Consider the following 21,478-nt stretch of genomic DNA (forward strand, 5'->3'; position numbering starts at 1 on the left):
GAAAATCTAAAAATAATTGAACATGACCAAAGTGAGAATGTTGATCCACAGTATCTGCTTGGATGCCGTGATGCCATTGGAGTTCAACAGAGAGCTATGCACAGGTTCAGCTATGATTCATACTCTTGCTCACCAGTGAATATCTTTGCCATGTGAAATTGCCTAATAAATATGCGCTGGACAGCGGTGACTAGGCATGACTGGAATTTTATGGTTCATAAAGGGGCTCAAAGGCTCATAAAATAAGTCATCACCTTGTGCAGTCTGCGTTTCACACTATAAACAGACAATATAGTTATTAACTCCTAAATAGTAATGTTAAATCACACTGAATTGTTTTTATTGCTGCATGGACATTTGAAAAAAATGCATGCAATTAAATTGGGATGTTGTTTATAGGAGTTTTAATAAATCAGTTAATCTACTTAAACTGTTGTTGTGATTTGCCTGCACCGTCAGAGGATACATGGAGGAGAAAAAGAAGAACTCGTTTATTAGTTTAAAAGCTGCACCGTAGACTCAAATGGATGAGGGTGCTCACATTAAAGAAAAAGTAAGCATATACCTGAAAATTTGCATATTAACATTTTATTTTCTTCTTGGCGCTTCTTTGATGTGCTCTGAACCCTTCGTCAAGGCGTTTGGCACATCAAAACAACAACAAAATGAGCACAACATCCTGCTGGGGCTGTACAACTAAACAACAAAAATACTCCTTTTCTTAAATTAGGTGGTGGTGGTGTGTGTGGGGGGGGACTCTGCTGTGAAAGGCTTGAGATCTGAACGTTGAACACCAGAAGATTGGGTTAACTTTTCTTTTCAAACAGCCACTTATTACTGCTATTGCTTATGTTTCATCCACATGGCAGCAAATGTTTTGTGGCAGCCTCTCCCATAGGCCCTGAACTCAGCCATTTCTAAACAGAGAGCAGTAAGTGCCAGCTCTGTGGCACATGGGCATTACGCTGAAGTGGTTCAAGAATAAGGATCTTGTTGGGAAAGCAATAAAAGTCTAATGAAGCTTAGCTGACAGTAGTTTGATGCCCAATGTCTGCATAAAATATGTTATTTTCAAAAGTTAACATTTAAATCTTTATTTATAAAGATTTAAGATTAAATTATTGCTTCTGCAAGAGAAAATGTATTAAAGTCACAGTGTGTAAAATCTCACCACTAGATGTCAGTATATTGCAGATTGCAGATAACTGAATTCCGTTTTCTTAGCTTTAACAATTCAAGTGCGTAATTCTACCTATGGTAGCCACTGTAGGACAAAAAACTCCCTATTCTGGGTTCATCTGTTGTGAGTGTAGGCTGTCAGTCCGCTGTCAATGTGTGTCCATGTCTATTTACCCTGAAGAAAGCTAGAAAACTTTGTGAAAGAGGTTTGATATGAGACAATGAGTCAGCGAAACACATTTCTGACCAATGACAGCAATACTGAGGTGAGTTGTTGAGATTATCCTAAACCTTCGTGTTAGTAAGTGCTGGTGTTTTTGCTGTCCGTCTCTGTTATCTACTGTTAGCCACCATTAGCCTCTGTTAGCCTCCGTTAGCCAGTGTTAGCCTCTGTTAGCCTCCGTTAGCCACTGTTAGCCTCCGTTAGCCAGCGTTACTGAAACTTTCTTTGAAGTGTATCTAACATTTTTCGATTCAGACACTTGCCGAATAAATTCCTATACAACGTGAGAATGGAATCAAACTGTTTATCAATGGGAAAGTGTGATTTGGGTTTTTTCTAACGAACACTTGAGCCTATCATTAGCATATTCTTAGCTTATAACTTGCTGCCGTTGTTGTTATTTAGCCGCCTCATTGCCAGTTGTCCGGAGAGGGGAGGGTTGTATGTCTAATCTCCTGACAATAAGTTGGCTTATGCAAGTTTTCATGAGATAGAGCCCCGACTTCAGTTTAGGAAGTAAGGCTCGTGTGGGGGAAGAGGATGACGTTTTATTCAAATGGCTGTCTTGTTGTGTCCTTCCTACGTGTTTTTAAAAACATAGATAAAACATAGGTATGATCCCTCATATCTTAGGTATGAAGGTGCAGAGGAGTTCTCTTCTCCTCAACCTTTGTTATAGTACATATGTGGCTGGTTTCTAGCACACAATTAGACAGAACAGCAATTTTAGCTACCGTATTTAAGTTGCCAGGGCAACATCGCAGCTTCCACATTTTACATATCTCAATTCGTAGTTTATAAGAATGCATCACTTGTTGGAAGACATAATTTTACAGTAATCTATGTGCATTTATGTCTATAATATTGTTTTTCTATTAAATTAATATTTTTTAAAAACCCAACCGACTATACCTTTAAATTGCCATAGGATGCAGGGGATCTTAAATGGAGTGATTGTTCTGGTATTTATTGCTCCTCTTACAGTAAGTCATTGTTGACAGTTCATTGGTTGTGTTCAATATTTTCTCCATTAAGAGAGCTGATGATGCATATGGAGAAAGGGTTTACATTAACACATGGGGATTTATTGTCTTTGTGGTTACGATATATGGTTCACTACTGATATTGATTCCTCTAATCTCTCAGCTGAGCTGCTTTAAAGCACATTATGAGGTCAAAAACATCAGGATTTGTCAGGAGGAAGGTGCTCCAAATAGAGCTTTAGGTAGTCGCTGAAATATCTAGCTTTTGAGGGGAGGCCCTGGGAGGAGACGGGTGATGCAATTTCCCAAAGTAGTGTCTGCATCATTGAAATCATGAGATGTTTTGGCCTCTGACTGAGTTCTGTGGCAAGAGCTGAAAACAGTTGAGAGACTCAAAAATGAACACTTCATCATAGGATGGCTGTACATTAAAAAAAAAACTGATTTTTGTTAAAATATTACATTTAATTTATATTTGCATATGCAGAAAAAAATCTGTAAAAAAAAAAAAAATTGAAATTGAAACAATGGATGGAACCTAACTCGTGCCATAATGCTAGGAACCTGGTGAATATTAAGAGTTTTATCACAGTGTGTTTCTCAGTAGGATTACATACAGATAAACAAATGGCCCATCGTTTAAAAAAACATGGTTTTTGAATCAATGCACCTCTTCAAACAGTAGCTTCATGGTGGCTTTTCAACCTCTGAGCTCTCTTTTAAAGCATGTTCCAGCGGCCCAGATGAATATGGGAAAAATGCATCTGTATAAACAGCCTGTTAAGTAAACAGGTCTGCACTTCAACAGCTGCTAATGTCAGACTGGAAATTAAAGACGTGGGGGGTGGGGGTGGGAAAAGGTGTGTTACACTAAAATAACAGCTCTACAAACACACAAGGACACACCCAAACTGCAGCATGCACAAATGCTCTGTATCCCACTTCCTACCATCTTTTCTTATCTCTCTCTCTCTCTCTCTCTCTCTCTCTCTCTCTCTCTCTCTCTCTCTCTCACACACACACACACACACACACACACACACACACACACACACACACACACACAGTGTTTCTGAGCAGATGCTGGCTGACAGGTTTGAATTCATGCTGGTGAAAAGGTGAGTCAACACCCTCCACTCTTGTCAACACCATTGTGTGTGTGTGTGTGTGTGTGTGTGTGTGTGTGTGTGTGTGTGTGTGTGTGTGTGTGTGTGTGTGTGTGTGTGTGTGTGTGTGTGTGTGTGTGTGCGCGCGCGCGCGCGCGCGCATTGGATGGTGACAACAAAAAATAATCTAGTGGGGAGAGGGGGAGTAATGTTCAGTTTCTTAGACAAACATCTATTGTACGCATAGATTTATGATTTTAAACCAAATAGGATAAAAGCATTAAAAATAAATAGAGGGAGAATTCATTAAAGTGATTAGGAATCAATTAGAACAGCAGACATTAAGATGATAGAATAAGAAAGTGAGGGGAGGGGTAAAAAAGAAGAAGACATGGAATAAAGTCATACACCATCTTTCTAGCAGATGAATGGGTCCCTGTGGGCGAGAGGCATCACTTCTCATCCTAATTACTCTTCAAACACTGACCCAGTATCAGCTCTCATGTTCTACCCGCATTTAACTCTCCAAGCACTAAAATCGTCTTGCAGGAAAAAGTCGGTGTATAAAATTGGAAGTTAATTATCTATAAGACAAAAAAAGGAGAAACTTAATTCACCTTAATTCACCATTAATTTGAAGTGGTTCGATAGTTTGGGTCTCAGAGCTTTGGAAACGGTGAATTTGAAGCACAATTTGCATGCATCATGATTGGTGACTCATCTAAAAAGACTAATGGGAATGCAGTCCTGGGAATACATATTTAATCACAAAGCAACCTTTTGCGTAATGGCCAATATTGTAAATCAGTAGGTCAGCTTATAAGCAAGTGTTGTAATGCAGAGAGACTGTGAAAGCTATAACTCATTGGAATGGCATTTTGAAGTAGCTTTTGTCTGCATATAAATGCAATGCAGCCCATGTAGTTGGTTGTAAGTGCATTAGTCTGTTTCATCTTCTTCACAGCAGCCAGTGAAGACACCGACACCACAACACAACACACAACAAGTCACAACCAGCTCTCTAAATGGACGCCAAACATTGTCTTTAAAAACATGATGATGAAAAATATAATTTTGTCATGACATTCCTCATTAGAACTATTAAAAAATGAATTTACTTAACTACTGTACACAATTGATCTATTTGTCATTAGAAAGCACACCTGCCAGGTGGCCTAGTTCTTCTGTAATACTTCTAATGATTAAGTCATACTACAGTAGAAATAGAACGACCACCTCTCTATGTATTGGTGGTTGCATTGAATTTGATCAGGTTGGTGAAGGTCTGTACATAACTACCATATAATTCATAAACACAGACAGTCTGTCAATAAATTTCAGTTGCAGTCAGTCTGTGCCAATCAACTTATCTGTGACCCATCTGCAATCTGTCTCATTGCAATGGAGGATTCAACTCAGCTGCTTGTCAGCTGGTTATGTTATTCATAAAAGTAAGGCTGCTGAGTGCGTGTCATTTTGTAGTTTAATTGCCATCCTTCAACAACTACCTCACTATTTCTCAGGATTTTTTGAACTGAATCTGAAAAATTGAAGAAATGTTTTTGATAAATAAAAACCTCTCCTGACTGTCTTTTTTTGTTTTTTCCACAAAACGCTTTTTTGGTTCAACCACGGTAAAAGATACTTCAAATTTAGCTGAGGATATTATGATTTGGAAAATGGACTAATTCTTATATAGTGTTTTCTAGTCTCCCCACGCTCTATACAACATGCCTCATTCACCCATTCACAAGCACTTCTAAACTCAAGTGCAAACTAATAAACATTCACACACATTCACACTCCGATGAACGCAGGTTTTAAAATATATCTTGGTGATACTATGACTTCTTTGCTGGAGAAATTATATTAGATGACAGGTGTTCTTATCTTCAACTAACATGTGTAAGGCTGCTGCTCAGATACATTTTAACTCTACAGATTCATATTTTTTGGTATTTTTTCTGTTATCTTTTCCTTACCCTTTGCCTACTGTTTTTCTTTGCTATCAAACTATTTTTGCACTTTTATTGTCACGGTCTGCCAGGGCAAGCCGTGGGGATGTTGGAGAAAGGACCCAAATGCTGGACTAAGTGCAATGAACAGTGCGTTTATTTACAGTGGGGTAATGTACCACACACAATAAATCTCCAATGTGCTCCCTCAACTCCTGTGTTGTGCCTTCTCCTAAGTGCTGGTATTCCGTGCGTCCTGCCGTACTGTGTTCCGCTCTCCTCATGGAGTCTAACTCAACGATCCTGCGCCGGAGGAAGCTCCATCGCTCTGTTAAGTAGCTCCCCCGACGAGCTTGATCAGAAGCAGGTGTGTGAGAACCTAGGCGTGATCAGCAGCTGGCAGGGCCACACCCATCAGGCCTGCAGGTGGCTGTCCAGCCACACCCGCAGACACACACACATACACACACCAGCATGGAACACAAGAGCACAGTGCAGCAAACATACATCCAATACAATAATAATAGTCCACACTGCTCACCATCCCTGAGTCCCAGGAACTGGGTCTGTGACACTTATACCATCTGTTATTTTCTACTTCCTTGTTTTTCAATCTCTCCACACAGCTTCTTTTTCTATCTGTAAACTCTCGTCTCTATCCTGCATCAGGAACTCGTTTATTTATTCATTTACTGGCAATTGGAGTCCTGCGATTCCAGCTCCACCTCCAGCATCTTTAGATAAATGACATTTCCAAAGCCAGATGGACTACAGATACTGAAATAGTCTACCATGAGTTCATCAGTCCTACCACTTATCAACATTCAGATTTTTCTGTCTCATTGTTGTTCTTGTCATCGTGGAAAGATAAGAAGAATTGTTTAAAAAAAGAAAAGAAGGTTCAAATACACTTAAAAAGCACCGCACATAAATGATCCAATGAAAAAGCAGCTGAGAACAGAGGGTGAATGTGTAGGTCAGATGAATCAAAATACATAAATCAATACACAGACTGATCGATACACATAGGTTCATCTCACTAAAATTATTTTTCTTAGCAGGAAATATCCATTTATAGATCCTTCATCAACATCACCAGTAAATACTTTATTATATTATTATTATATAACAATAAGACACTCAGAGTGAGTTGTATCAGACAATGCAATCTCATTATCCAGTTTCAGGATATTAAGACACGTGCGTCTTCAGTTCCATTCATCCAAATCGGGACAAAATCTATACTGTAGATATCCTCCTGCATCAAATCATCCATAGACCCTTCATACAGATATTCAAACCCAACTTTCTTAGCATCTTGGATAAATCAATAAACCATTCTTCTTAAATAGCCTACAGCAAGAACTCAGACCTACCCAACTGTAGTGTCTAAAACAATATCCAGCTATGGCCTTTTTCCTGATGATACCACTGTTTTCTTTTCTGGTGGTGAACACATATTGTGCAGTCATCTGCATGTTTACATTTGTCTGCATGTACAGTGCTGTGAAAAAGTATTTCCTTCCTTCTTAAGTTCCTTTTTTTGTATATTTGTTTTGCTTTTGTTGAATGTTTCAGATTAAACAAATCCAAACCTACTGCAGTCAAACATTTGCAATTACTAGGAACAACTCTACATGGCTCTGGAGGAATTTTGTCCCACTTTTCTTTGAGAATTATTGGAATTCAACCATGTCTGAGGGTTTTCAAGCATAAAATTCATGTTTGATTTGAGTCCAGCCAAGATCGCTCCAAAACCTGGTTGTTGTTTTTTCATTTGGGTTTTATTGTTTGTTTGTTTCTTTAGTTGCTTGATTTTTTCCATTTAGAGGTGGACTTGCTTTTGTGTTTCAGGTCATGATCTTGCTGTAAAACCCAAATGTGCTTAAGCTTCAGGACATGAACTGATGCTCAGGTACTGTCTTTCAAGATTTTTTGAAAGAGAGCAGAATTCATGGTTCCATCGTGTAAGGCAACTCGTCCTGGTGCTGAAACAGCAAAGCAGTCCCAGACCATCACACCACCACGTTTGACTGATGATAATGTTTTTTATGAAATGCTGTTTAGTTTTATGCCACCTACCGCGGGACTCAAACCTTTCAAAAAGTTCAACAACAAAAGTCTTGGGGGTATATCGAGATATTTCTTGGCAAATGTGAGATCTTTGTGTTCTTTTGGGTGAGCGGTAGTTTTCACCTTGGAACTCTTGGATGCCATTTTTGCCTGGTCTTTTTCTTATTGTTGAATCATGAAATCTGACCTCAAATGAGGTCTGCAGTTCTTTAGATGTTGTTTCTGGATGAGTTGTCGATGTAGGCCAGCCATTCCTGGTAAGGTTTCCACTGTTTCAAGTCCCCTAACCTTAGAAATGGATTCGTAACCCTTTCCTGATACATGTCAGTGACTTTGTTTCTTAGATCTTGACATGGTGTGTTGATTTTTTTAAAGATCTTTTAGCCTACATAACTTTGTTCCATTTAAGTGATTTCTTTCCTTAACATGTTTGAGGCCTGGGTGTGGCTGATCTAACTGAACTCAGCTTTTCAAAAAAATGTGGTTAATCGCAGTTAATTCATAGGTTAATATTGCAACTAAATGTATGTGTTCTACCAATGTAAACGATTCATTTTAGAAAGGCCACATTTATGACATTTTCTTCTTCCTGCACCTTTTTATTCAAACTTGAATAAAAATAAATGAGTAGAATACAAAATTTGAGTCATTTGAGCACTTGTTAAACTAATTGAACCAGAAAAGGTTATCTGTCCAAACAAAAAGCAAAAATAGTGTTTGCCACTAGTAAGTTTTATCTTCAAGTGCTGCTTCTTTATATTGTCAAGTGCAAGTGCTGTCACTGTGGTTCATTTCCAGGCTTCATCAAGACTTCATCAAGACTGAATAGGATGCAAAGTAATTTGATAATGCCCACTCAGCATTTAAAAAAGTTCTCAGCCTCCATTAAATATCCTTCACATCTCTGATCACAGAATTTAGTGCTTACTGACAGAGAGAAATTATTTCAGCCAATTTCACCCATTAATTTTTGCATTACAGACACGCTATGGCTAGTAGAGATCATTTTCCATCACTCTCTTCTCATCTTTTTCATCTCCTCATCCCTATAGAGCCACACTTCCGTGGTCACGATAAATAAGTAAAAATGTGCACTAGCTGCCTGCTGGTAAACAATACTGACACGTTCATTTAGCACAGGAGGCGAGATTGCCCTCAGAGTAAATTCATCTCCTTCCCCCTTGTCTTTCATTCAGGTTGGGCTGACATGACATAGTGCATTGATTCCTTACTTACAAACTTACAAAAAATGGCAACCGAGCCTCCTCCCTTATATTTTATGTACAACATTTTGGCATTAACTTATCATGGACAGTTTCATTTGTGGTGTGCTGCTTCTAGACAGCTAGTCCTTCTGGACTAGCATTCAAGGTTCAAGGTTCAAGGTTCTTTATTTGTCACATGCATAGTTATACAAGTATAACACACAGTGAAATGTAGCCTGACACGCTCCTCGACATGTGCAAAAATTGGGGGGGGGGGGGTGTAGAGGAAGAACATTATATATATATATATATATATATATATATATATATATATATATATATATATATATATATATATATATATATATATATATATATATATATATATATACACTGGGTGAATGTGCAGTAGTAGCAGCATTTAGGAGTTAGTGTTTTTTTCCACTATTCTTTATTTATCTATGGTACTTAATGCAGTTGTCAACTTGCAGTGGTGGCTCAGCTGATGTCTTATGTAGTCTCTTCACTTCACACTTCTTTTAAAACCCCATTTCTCTTTTTTTTTTTTTTTTCTTTTTTTTTTAAATGACATCAGAAACAGCAGTATGCGACATTACGTGATGGCAGAGCTTCAGTTCATCCTTTGTCATTTTTTTTTTTTTTTTTTTTTTTTTTTTTTTTTTTTTTTTTTTTGGGAAGCAGATTTATCAGTCAACCTAGACCAAAACTTCTGGTCTCAGATTTGCTTAAAAACTTTTAAATTAATTAAAAATCCCAGTCTGCAATTAATACAATACAAAATACTTCATAGAGTGCACTATACAGGTCATCGGATGTTCAAGATGGGCTTTACATCTTCCAACAACTGCTCACACTGTCAAGGCAATACACCAGACAATTACATCCACGCTCTTTGGTTCTGTCCACCAGTGCAAAAGTTTTGGCGCGAGATATGTGAAGACTTATCAAAATGTCTGAAATGTAACATTCCAACCTCCCCCTTAGTGTGTTTGTTGGGCAGCTTAGATAATGTCACTTCAGAAAAGAATATAGCCCATATGATCTTCACTGCCCTATGCATAGCCAAGAAAACAGTCCTCATGAACTGGAAAAATAAAAATAATCTTAATTCTAACCAATATAGAAATTATCTATTAGATTACATTAGTCTTGACACAGCCTCTGCCACCACATCAGATCAATTGCTCTGGGCCCCTTTTATCAGCTCCATCACCTAGTGGGGGTGGGGGGTCATAGTTTGGTCCCGCCTTCACTGTTGTGATTGGTGAGGGGGTAGGGACAGGCTTAGGGCGTCGGGGGGTTCCCCGGAGGCATCTTCCTTGGGGGGCTCAACCCGGGGTAGCGGTCACGTCCGGTTGAGGGCTCTGTTGGCTCTCAGGTGACTGTTTCCTCGCGGCTGCGTGCAGCGGGGCTAGGGGAGGGTCTGTGCTGACGGACGTGGGTTACTGACCTGGCAACCTGGCTGCCCCTGGGTGGGTCCGGGATGGGCGTGAGGTTCTGGGGGTGCTCCGTCTCTGGGCGGGGGCCCGGGCCGGGCCTCGGGGGCTCGGGTCCTGGTTGGTGTGTTGCCGGGGTTGTGGGCGGGTGGGTGCATGGGGGCCCGGCCCTGGAGCAGGGTGCCGCCGGTGCATCGAGCCGCCTGGGGGGCTCTTCAACTGGTGGGGGGGATGGTCACATCTGGCAGGAGCTTTCTTCTCTCAGGAACTCTCTGCAGGAGGGGGAGATACAGGAGAGGTGGAGGAAGATCTCAGCCTGGGCGTTTACCGTCTTATGTAGTCTGGAAGATGTGTGGTTGGTGGGGTGGGTGCAGTTTTCTCTGTGGTGGGGTTGGGTGGACTGTCCAGGGCTCTGTGGAGCCGGGGGGCGCTACTGCACTGGGCCCCGGTCTGATGGGCCTGGGCCCCCCTTCCCTGGCGGGTCGCGGAGGGTGGGAGTGCCTACTGGGGTCAGCGGGGGAGCTGGCCCCAGGGAGGGGTCACTTGCCCCTCCCTTCCTTCCCTCCCCATCTCCAGCTGCCTCCCTCTTCCCGCTCCTCCACAACCACCCACACATGCAGGGCCTTGGAGTGGGGATATGTCACCAGGGTGCAGAGGAGGCTACCCCCCCCCTGTCCCCTTCTGGCTGCCTCTGCCTCAATTTTATCCCACAACTTAGACATTCACATTATTCACACTCTCATTACACATACATATAGGATCTTGGGGGTGGGCACAATCACGGAGTCCAAATCACCATCAGGGTGTATACCTCACCCCTGACGTCGTTGCCCACCTCTCAATTTTAAATACACTTAGTCATTGAGGGCTAGCAGGAGGGACTATGTGCTTACCTGCTGCTCCTTGGCAGGTAGCTCCATGCCCTCCTGGGTTTTAATTGCACCTTAGAACACATATGCATCAACACTACAATGAGCGGGTGGAGGGAGGTTTGGAGTCTTCTCCCACCCCCATTCTCTGCGGCCTGCTGGAGCGGGAGGGCTAGTAGGAGGAGTTGGCCGTCCGACTGCGGTCTGGGGTGTGGGGCCTCCCTGCTGCTGCGGAGTCGGGGTGGTCTGCCTCTCCCCACCGCAGGGAAAAGGGTAACACCACCTGGGTCTGGGTGCAATTCCCCCCTCCAGGGGCAAGGGTACCTAGACCCGGATTGTAGAGTACGCTTGGGGAGTGTGATTGTGTGTACAGCGTCTCTTTATGTCTGTCTCCACGTTGGTTGAGTGTGGAGTGAGTGCATATGAGAGCATGAGGGTGGGAATGGATGTTTGTGTCTGTGTGTGCCTGTATGTCTGTGTCTATATGTCAGGTTGGGTATCAGACGCCACCTCTCTGGGGACACCTCAGGCCCTCCAAGGTTTGGAGGCCTATCTCCACCCACCACCACTTCCCCTGCCGGTGGCGGACTCCCTCAGGTGTCGGTGTGTTGGTGGTTCTTTGTGTCTGGGGGTGGGCGTCCGGGTACACACCGGCTCACTCCTTGGCGGCCGCTTGTCGGGGCCTGGGGCCTGGGGCTCGCTCGGGCCCCCTTTGGAGGTGGGGTGCCCCCGGCCTCTCGGCCTAGGGCTCGGTCACTCAGGCGCAGCTGGGGGCCGGCGGAGCTCACGGGCGCGTCACTGCAACCCCCCCTGGCTTCTGCTCCGCGGCTGCTGAGTGAGCCCTCATCTGGGACTCTCCTCAGCTCTTACTGGAACAGTGGCGCGGCTGCCCCTCTGTTGGTCTTCCATGGTCTTTTGTGTTCTGGGGGCCTCTGGATGTCTGGAGTTTTGATCTCCTCCATACCCGCTTCACACCCTGGAGGACGGGGCTGAGGCCCCCCCACACTCCCTAGCAGATCATTACATGGAGAAACCTTTGGAATGCAAGCATGCTGATCCACACAGGTATGCACACATGGGTATTCACAGACGCGGACTAAAGCTTTCTTGGCTGCTGCCTCAAAGCACACTGTGCGCTGTCTATCTTGCGTGCTGCACAATATTGTTTATTACTTAGTAAATACTGATATCTATGACTAGCTAGTTTATTGTGATGGTGCTTTGTTTTCTCTATTATTATGTTGCTCTTTGTTGTTTGCTGTCTCCTCTGTTTGTTTGTTTGTTTGTTTGTTTTTTTTTCTCCATACAGGTGACCCAGGAGTTTTTTTTTTTTTTTTTTTTTTTTGTCTCTCTTCCCCCCCCTTCTCACCGTCTCTTCTCCCCTTTGGTTTTCTTTCTTTCTCTCCCCCTCTCTCTCTCATTCATTCCCCCTGTCCTATTTATTAAAAAAAAAAAAAAAAAAAAAAAAAATAAAACCCCATTTCTCACAAAGATGTCCTGCTATTTCTGAAACTATCCTCTCCATAAATTTGATGTGTGTCTTTTCTGATCAAAAGAAACATACTGCAAGCTTGTTCATGAAAAACAATCTCTCACTTTTTTCGCCACCTGTCCAAAAACTTTCCATCTCAGTTCGCAGCAGGAGCCTTCATTTCTAGTGTCATATATCAGAGCAGCAGCTCTTCAAATACATATGACTCCAGCAGCTCCAAGAGGAAATTGCTGCATCACCAGCCAATAGGAATTAACTTCAATTTTAGTATGTAGCATCCTAATTATGCATGATAATTAGTTAAATGTGTGCACCAGCTGCCTGCTGGTAAGTAATGCGGTCACAGCTCATATTCATTTAGAAGAGAGAGCAAGACTGCCTTTGAAATACATTCATTTGTCTTTTAATCAGCTCTGTGTGGCATAAAGTAACTAATGTAGAGGAATAACAATAAACCTCTAAAGCTTTGGGTTATAATCACACCTATAATTATACCACCTATACAGTAAATCTCCATCTCTGATGACACAGACATCAAAAAGAAAGTAATTTTGTCCTGTTGGAGTTTATGCTGATACTCTGGCTTCCTCCATTTAAAATACATGTAAAAGATGCATACATGTAATACATGTAAAAAGAATAAAGCTAGTTTCAGAACTGGCCTCACTGATTCCAGCCAAATGTAAAAATCTCAGAATCACCTGAAAATAATAAAATTTGCTCCAAAACTCTCACAGATCAGCTGAATGTTCGCTTTATTTTTTATTCAAACTTACTTTCGAGTTTGACAGACAGCAAAGCCAAAAAATCATTTTGCACTGAAGCGCTTAAAAAGCATTCCCCGTCCTACTTTCTCAAGTCTGCAGCACCACCAGCAGCAACCGGTTAAAATTTGTCTAACAAAACCACAAACCACTGTGAGTCAGCAAAAAGATGCTGGAGATTATACTTGCTCTTACCTTTCTGTAAACAATCATGTTGGGCGTGTCATCATCTGGGTCCACGATGCTCATGGACCTCGTGGAGAGCAGAGGTCGAGACGGGGTCGTCTGGGCGATCTCCTTCGGTTCTTCAGCCCCTTCGTCAGGTTCAGACTTCTCCACGGGGCTCGACTGCTGCTGCTCCTCTTCCTTCTCCTTCTCCCCTCCTTCCTCCTGCTGTTGCTGCTGCTGCTGCTGTGCCTCAGCCATCTCTCCCTTACAGTCGCCTTCCCCGTGTGTTAAATTATCCTCTCTTCTTTGTCTTCTCTTCTTTATTTCCAACTGTGCTGTCTCCAGAGTCTAGGGAAAGAAAGAGAGTGAGAAACAAAGTGATAAATTGGACCATAGAACTGAGCATTGGGCTCCAGTCTCCCATGTCTCTCTATTTTCTGGTTTTCTATCAGCAGCCACAGGATGGATGCAATGGAGGCGTCATCAATTCTCCTACTTTTCTCTGTTATCCCTTCTACGCTACTCCCTTCAGACCCGTCATATGAGACTGAAGTTAAAGGAGAATAAAATACATTCTGTTTTTGCTTGATTATTCCAGTCAATCATTTCAGTTTGTGGGACATCATATTTCCTGGCATATAAGAGCGTCACTTGCTTTTTTCCCACAGAGGATGTGATGTCTTGTTTTACAAGGGGAATAAAAATTTGTTTCTTCAGTTAAAATGAGGCATCATGTGCATGAATTAATTCAAATGATGAAAATCAGTCAGATGAATATCTCATTTTGAAAACTAATTTGCACGTTCATTTCCATTCAGAGAAGCAGAAGGATAGCAGCAAGAGTGAAAGGGAAGGTTTACAAGATGGTAGTGGGGCCTGCTATGATGTAGAGTTTGGAGACAGCAGTAGTGACAAAAAGACAGGAGGCCGTGCTGGAGGTGACAGAGTTGAAGATGAATTGTGTTACATGTGACCAAAATGGACAGGATTAGAAATGAGTATATCAGAGGGACAACTCAGGTCGAGCGGCGTGGAAACTCTTTGGAGGATGCTGAAGATGGAGTTGCCAGGCAGGAGTAAAAGAGGAAGAGCACAGATAAGATTCATGGGTGTAGCGAAGGCGGACATGGAGACTGTTGCAAAAATGATTTCACATTATTCCAATAAACCACTCACAAAGTACAGAAACAAATTGCAGCAGGTTAAAGGTTGATTTTAAACCCCATAAAATTGCCCTTTAATTTACTACAGAACAACCGATCACCGAATCATGCACAATACATGCAATATATGCGACTCCACACACACACACACACACTTGTGACATCCCATTACTCAGACCTGTCTGTGCTCTTCTGACAGCTGTCAAAATATTGTTGTGTGACACTTGAGCTGAGATTAGGTGCAAGAAGGAGAAGGTTCAAAGTCAGATAGGGGGCAAACAGCTGGAAAGAGAAATGAAACACACTTGACACCCTGGTTTCTATATGAGGGCTCCATCTATGCATCCTCTTTTCCTCTGTGCTCATCAGTGCCAGAAGATTTTATCCCAAACGTAACTGGGACCAGATGCCTTTCCATTTAGTCCATTGTAAAAGAAATAATAGCTTCTGACTGATTCATCTGCAGACAGCTAGTCTCTTTGCTGGTTGCAACACAGTGAATGTGCAAAATAACGTTACACAGGCCTGGAAATCTAAACAATTCTGCACTCGATTAAATGAGTCTGGTTGCAAACCGCGCAATGAAAATGCAAAACAAATCTAATCTATAGGAAATGTTATGATAGCAAGCTCTTCCTTGTGTTGGAGATAACTGAATCCTTACAACAATATACCTGGAAGCTGCCAAATATGCACTCATGATAATGGAAACACACTCCATTATTTCATTTCAGTTTAATTTATTCATTTCTTTTGCAATGCAAACCAGAAGAGTTTGCACATAATCTCAGTGAGATGGAGTTTTCCTGGAAACATTTATCTGAGAAAATATTTGTGGAAGAAATTATAGACTTTAGGTGTATGACTGGAAGATGATTCTGCTCAGAGAAAAGCTGTATTTTCCACTTTGTGTTTCCACTCAGTAAAATCTTTAAAAAAAAGACCATCACACTCACCACTAAATATAAAGAACTGAAATGTGAATGAAGGCCTGATGCAGGTTATCAAAGCAAAATGTCTTCCTAGAACTTCAGCCAAATGTTGGCAAAGAGTTTTTAACTCATTCACTGCCAGCCATTGGCAGTGAATGAGTTAAACCCATTGACTCATTCACTGCAATTGACGGCTATAGACGTCAATGGCAGTGAATGAGTTAATAGTGTCCACCTGTGCTTCATAAACCATGTGTACATGGGAAATTTAGTTCACATGTGTAGTTCCCAAAAGCTAGCATGAATGGTGAGAAGGAGAGCAAAATTAAGTTCTTTTTTCTTTACCTGGGAATTCACTGTAAGAAACAGTGTTTTTAGTCATTTAAATCTTTATCTATTGCTTATTTACTTTGGTGCAGTATGAATGGGCAGAGGAAAACTAGCAAAACTTGAAAATACAGTTAAAAGTGAAGTCACATTTTCTAAAACTGTCCACAGGCTCAGACTGGAGTCATTGCTGGGCCAATTCTAGTCCCGGGCCTCATGTTTGACACCCCTGCTGTAGGAAAAAAAATCAAATTGATCTAATTTAATCAATTTGTAAATATTAACCGTGTAAGCATGTTTTCAGCTGAAAGAATAAAGGTATCAGAGCTGAAATTTGACACAGAATCAGTGTGGGTGCCTGCATCCGCAGTATCATCATCGTGAGCATCATGTGTTGATATGCTATTTCGATCGTGCATAATCTCGTATTCTGAAGCAAAATTAGAAGTTAAAGAACTTCCACAAAGCAATTTCTGCTTCATGCCCAAAGAGTGAAAAGAGAAAGGAAGCAAAATGAGAGCAGACTTGAGCATGATTGGTTGTAGGATGATTGGGTTTGGCATGTTGGGAAACATCCACAGATCTGAAGACAAGATCAATACCACTCTCATATCTATATGGAAACTGCGAAGCTTCAGCCAGAGGCTAGTGTAGCTTAGCTTATCTCAGAAACAGGTGCACCTAGGTTGTGTATTATATTTAGTTCATGTATTACTCATAAAGCCGTTTACAAAGACACATAGTGGTAGCACATCTTCTTCCGTGCAAGCAAGCTAAACATTAAATAATAAGAATCGAACTAAAGTTAAGAAAGTGGTTTTGACTGGGTTAAGAGTAAATGGCAGTTTTGTGTCATCTGAAGTGAATTTAATGTCCTTTTTAAGTCGACGCTCTCATTAACCAGCTGTTTGTGTGTGTCTGAATGTGTGAGAGGATATACTGCACAAAGTGTCCATGTGTCCACGAGCTTTCTGGTGCTGAAGAAAAGACAGGGACACCGTCTGCTTAACTGCTACTCCAAACCAGCAGTCAATGCTTAGAAGTGATGCCTGGTTTGTTTCTCTGAACTGCTCAAGTTTAAACTCCCATCTTCTTTCCATCCTGCTCCTGGAATGTCGTAAAGTTGCGTAGGCTGGGATCAATACCTCCAACATTCGCTCTAACTCTGGATTTTGCAAAGAAATGAAATGTTCAGGTTGAACATTCACATGAGATCATCCTCTATCGCACAGTTATTTAATTAATGGTTCACAGAGGAGCCTCACCCCTGTTGATAGAGATGCTTTAGTTGGCCTAATTGCTTTAAAGAACTTCCAGAGTCAGCTTTGGTCACCTTGAAAGCCTCTGATGTAATGCCTAATCTATTTATCCAAAATTAGATGAACGTGAGGATGAAGAAGATATAAAGGGACCACACGCGTCTCATTTTATGAAACGCAAACAACATGTTTTTACAGAAGAATTAAAATCTTCCTATGTTAAGCCCTCAAACTCCTTCAGAACCGCCAGCTCAGGAAACTCCTTCCTGTGGTGTTTACGAGGCTTCAATCGATGTGCTGTGATGTCTTCGTGAGAGCCTGTAGGTGTAGAGTCCTTTGTTTGTTCGCCGCTCGTGTTAGCTACGTACAATTACAAGTGAAGCACAGTTTTTTAAACTTCACTTAAGCTTTATCTTTCTTCTTCTTAAATGCAAAAGACTAACAAGCACGCTTGAATTTCAGCTGATGTCTTCCCCAGCTCAGCGTTCAGCTCTACATAATTGGAACAAATCAAGCGCTGCCACAGAAATGATACTCGATTGCAAGAAAATGAACACTGAGGAAGGCATCAGTCAAAACATTTGTGCTCGCTCCTCTTTTGCACTACAAAGGAATAACAACAGTGAAAGTGTTGTGATGTAATTTGAAGTCACTGAAGAAGAAAAAAATAAAATAAAATAAAAATAGGCCCCAGGTTTCAGGAAATTAAATGACTGAAAGAAACGCATGACATTTATTTTTATACTTGTCGCAGATTAATACTCTAAATTATTCTGATTACATTTAGAGGTGAACATTTATTTAACCACCCCCCTTTCCTTTAAAACACGCTGCGATGACAGGAAGTGGATGCGGTGAGTGAGATCTCTTGCTGTGTCTAAAGTCTGCGCTATCCTTTTCCCTCTGGACCCTCCACAGTGCAACGCACACCCAGCGTTTGCTTCACCTTCCATCGAAAACCACCCCAGGGAGGGCTGCATGAGGATGTCTGGCTATTTTACACAAAAGCCTGGCTACAAATATAAGGGACACCACCAGTTTAGAAGCCATTCAACCTTATAAAGAGTCAAATGTGTGGAGTTGTGTGTGTGGTTTATCAGGCAGACTGCATTTAACAGCATATATCACACAGTAATGGTTCATTCACATCTTGTTTAAGATACGAAACATATTAAGAGCTTCTGTATATTAATGGTACAGTACTGTATCTTTTTCTTGTGTGATCATGTAAATTCAAGTTCAAATCCTTGATTGTTTTTTCACGTGTGATCTAGTTACCAGGTTTTGTGTAGCAGAAAGCTGTGCTGAGGTTTAGACAGCAATGAGTGAGACTACCATAGAAATTCGCCAGTCTTCACCTTGGGTGGTTGATACAATTTTGAGCAGGTCAGGAATACTGTAACCTTGTGAGGCAAGAAGTGAATACCAAGCTGCAAACACAGTTTAAGCATAACAGGAAACTGAATTCAGAGTACACAGAGGAGGACACCCACAGGTAATTTTAGGGTAATAAACTGTTTATGTTCTAATACTGTTCCTCTTTATATTACTGTAGTAGCACTAATATGATCGGAAAATCTCATCCACACTACCGACAATATGATGTCATAAAGCTTAAAGCACAGTATTCTTAATTACTGTAAATCCAGCTGCCAACTGGGTCATTCCAACACAAATCTTCACATTTTTTAGAACATTTTCTGCTCACTCGTTCTTTTTGTCCCACTTTTTTTTGTTAGATATTCATGTTCAAGGGTTGTCTCAGATTTTCAAAGTGTGAAAAAAGCAGGTAATAATAAAAAAATGTATTTTATATAAAAAGCTACAAACTTTGGACATAAAATTTTTAGCCAAATTGGAGATAGGCGAGCAGAGAGCCCACAGTGATTTGAGACTGAATGACCTTTAACGGTGAAATTACAGTGTAGCGTTCATTGAAATGAATCTAATAAAGTATTGTGCCACACCTCTTAATCTCTGAATTCAGGTGTTTTCAGCTCCATTCCCATAGCTGTATGAAATCGAGCACCTGCCCATGCAGTTGATTAAAAGTTGGTTCCAAGGTCTCAGTAACATTGAGCAGCAGTTTCTTAACTGCTAACCTAACTGGGGGTCATATAAGTGCTGGATCGTGCTTGATAAGAGTTCAGCAGCTACAACAAAGCTAGGCTAGACTATTAAGCCCCAAATCCACAGCTAGGATCAACTTTAGAATCACCATTTAACCCGTCACTGGACTGTAGGCAGAAAGATCTTGGAGGCTCCGAGAGAACATGCAAACCCCACAAAGAAAGGCCAGAGCCTCGTCCAAAATCTTCTATCACTTGGGAATTTATTTTTAGAACAATGTAGGAGTGAGTACCTGGTCACAATATAAAAACTTCTATGCTTTGTGAGGCTGCGACAAATCAGTCACAAGCGTTTTACTGATATAAGCCACTGGTGCTGGCCGATAAGGCCAAAGCTGGCACTTGTTTATCTTTTTCAGTTCATCCTCGACCTTTAAAGATCTTTGATTTTCTTCAAAATCCCCATCATGCAAACAAATTTTTGCATGATGGGGACGTCAAAACTTGTGCATCCACATTTGACCATGAAGTCAATCAGGTAAACAATGCTCTGACAGTCCACAGATAACTAAATCAAGATAACGTGTAATTATGCAGCATTAATATAAATATCAGTATCACTGCTTAATAGCCAGAACCGGGCTCAAATCGTCATCTGTCTTAATGTGGGGAGAGCTTAAGTTTGATGGATGATGGTCGTGCATGTCTGCATACCAACAGTGACATAGATCTCTCTCTCGGTCTCACTCCGACCTCTTTCTGTGGTCTCTCTATCCTCTCAGAACCGCTTCACCCCCCAGCACACACACCCAGCACTCTGCAGCCTAATTTACACGACACAGTCCGCAACAACCAGCAGCACGCATTTTTACGCGCGTACTTTACCCTACACACACACACACACACACACACACACACACACACACACACACACACACACACACACACACACACACACACACACCATACCTCTCTCACTATCTTCCTCACAAATTTCCGTGCGCATCCCAACAGATGCACAGAGGACGAAAACGCGCAAATTGATTTCAAACATGCACTTGTGCACTTCAAGTGTCCCCGAGAGATCACCTGAGGTCTCTTTAATCCCAGGTGGGAAAAACTGCATCCTCCGTGTCACCCTCCGAAATATTAATTACTCCAACAACAGCCAAGCAACACCTCAAGCACAGCAAACTGAGAACACCGCTGCAATGACAAATAACAGAGGCTTTACCAGTAGGAGCGTTAAAAGCGCACGCAACAACATTTCAGTTTTCTTTTATGCATCTTTCACCACTAATAATACCGCCACTCGTATTCGCTCTGCTCCAGCCTCTCCCCCTTCTCCCCGTCCCTTACCTCTGCAGCCGGCTTATCTCTCTCTCGGAGCTCAGGAGCCAAGAAGCAGCTTCACCGACCGACCCATCAAACCGCCGCACAGTGGAGAGAGAGAGAGAGAGAGAGAGAGCGCGCGAGAGAGGAAGAGAGAGACCGTGTTTGGAATATGGGAATCATTATACTGCAACAGTTCAGATAGTAGGTGTACTCATTTAATATCGCACCTATGGTATTCCAGGGCAATCCCAAACTTGCACGAATTTGGGATTTTAGGAGTTTACGCAGAGTGTGCATCTCTCTATTGTGTGTGATTGTCAATCCCCCCTCCGATGAAGGTTCACCAACAAATTAGGTGGTTGTTGTTTTTTTTCAGGATCAGGGGAATGTTGTGGTTATGGTCATGGTTAGGTTGGGTTTGTAGGATAGAGGAAAAGCCAGCTTTACATCTGTGTAGGCACCACTTATCCTGAAGATTAACAAATACTGTTAACTCAATATTTGATATGTTCACGTACTGGCTCTGTTATCTGCACTGTTATCAAATAAATATTGGCTGTAAACAATTTTTAGATTATTGTATTGTATACTGTTTGTATTCATAATTTACACGGTGTCACATAAAGTGTCCAGTCAAGCTAGTCATATTCATATGTTCCATTATCATAAGTTGTGAATTTTCCCTGCAGGGTCTTATGGTTTTACACAATAATACTTGACCCTCTGTCTGCAGACACAGGTCCCTGTGCTGCTGTTTCCCCTCTTTGCCTTAAAATCCATTGATGTCATAATGCCCACACAGGATATGAGAAGATTTGACTGCAAAACCAGGAAATTGTATGTGAGAAAACAACATACATGCAGACAAAGAAGGTACGTTTTCCAAACAACTGTACTCACACTGTTCATAATTATCCTG

General features: G+C 41.6%; 1 protein-coding gene across 2 annotated transcripts in view; it reads right to left on the bottom strand.

Annotated features, from left to right (window-relative positions):
* rgs6 (regulator of G protein signaling 6) overlaps nt 1-20,655 on the bottom strand; it is a 108,066-nt gene extending 87,411 nt beyond the window's left edge. The window contains exons 1-2 of one of the 2 annotated variants that reach the window (XM_085381851.1): nt 20,584-20,655; nt 13,502-13,822 (exon numbers count right to left, since the gene is read on the bottom strand). In XM_085381851.1, coding sequence (XP_085237977.1) covers nt 13,502-13,732 — 231 coding nt within the window. In that variant the 5' untranslated portion in view covers nt 13,733-13,822; nt 20,584-20,655. Of the gene's footprint in view, nt 1-13,501; nt 13,823-20,313; nt 20,420-20,583 lie in introns of those variants that run through there. The other variant, XM_085381852.1, reaches the window with a different exon arrangement.
* Nucleotides 20,656-21,478: the final 823 nt, after the last annotated feature.

The sequence above is a fragment of the Rhamphochromis longiceps genome, linkage group LG15 (assembly GCF_057381845.1).
Source record: "Rhamphochromis longiceps isolate RC_006_pf linkage group LG15, R_longiceps_female_GT1.1, whole genome shotgun sequence".
Taxonomy (NCBI): Eukaryota; Metazoa; Chordata; class Actinopteri; order Cichliformes; family Cichlidae; genus Rhamphochromis; species Rhamphochromis longiceps.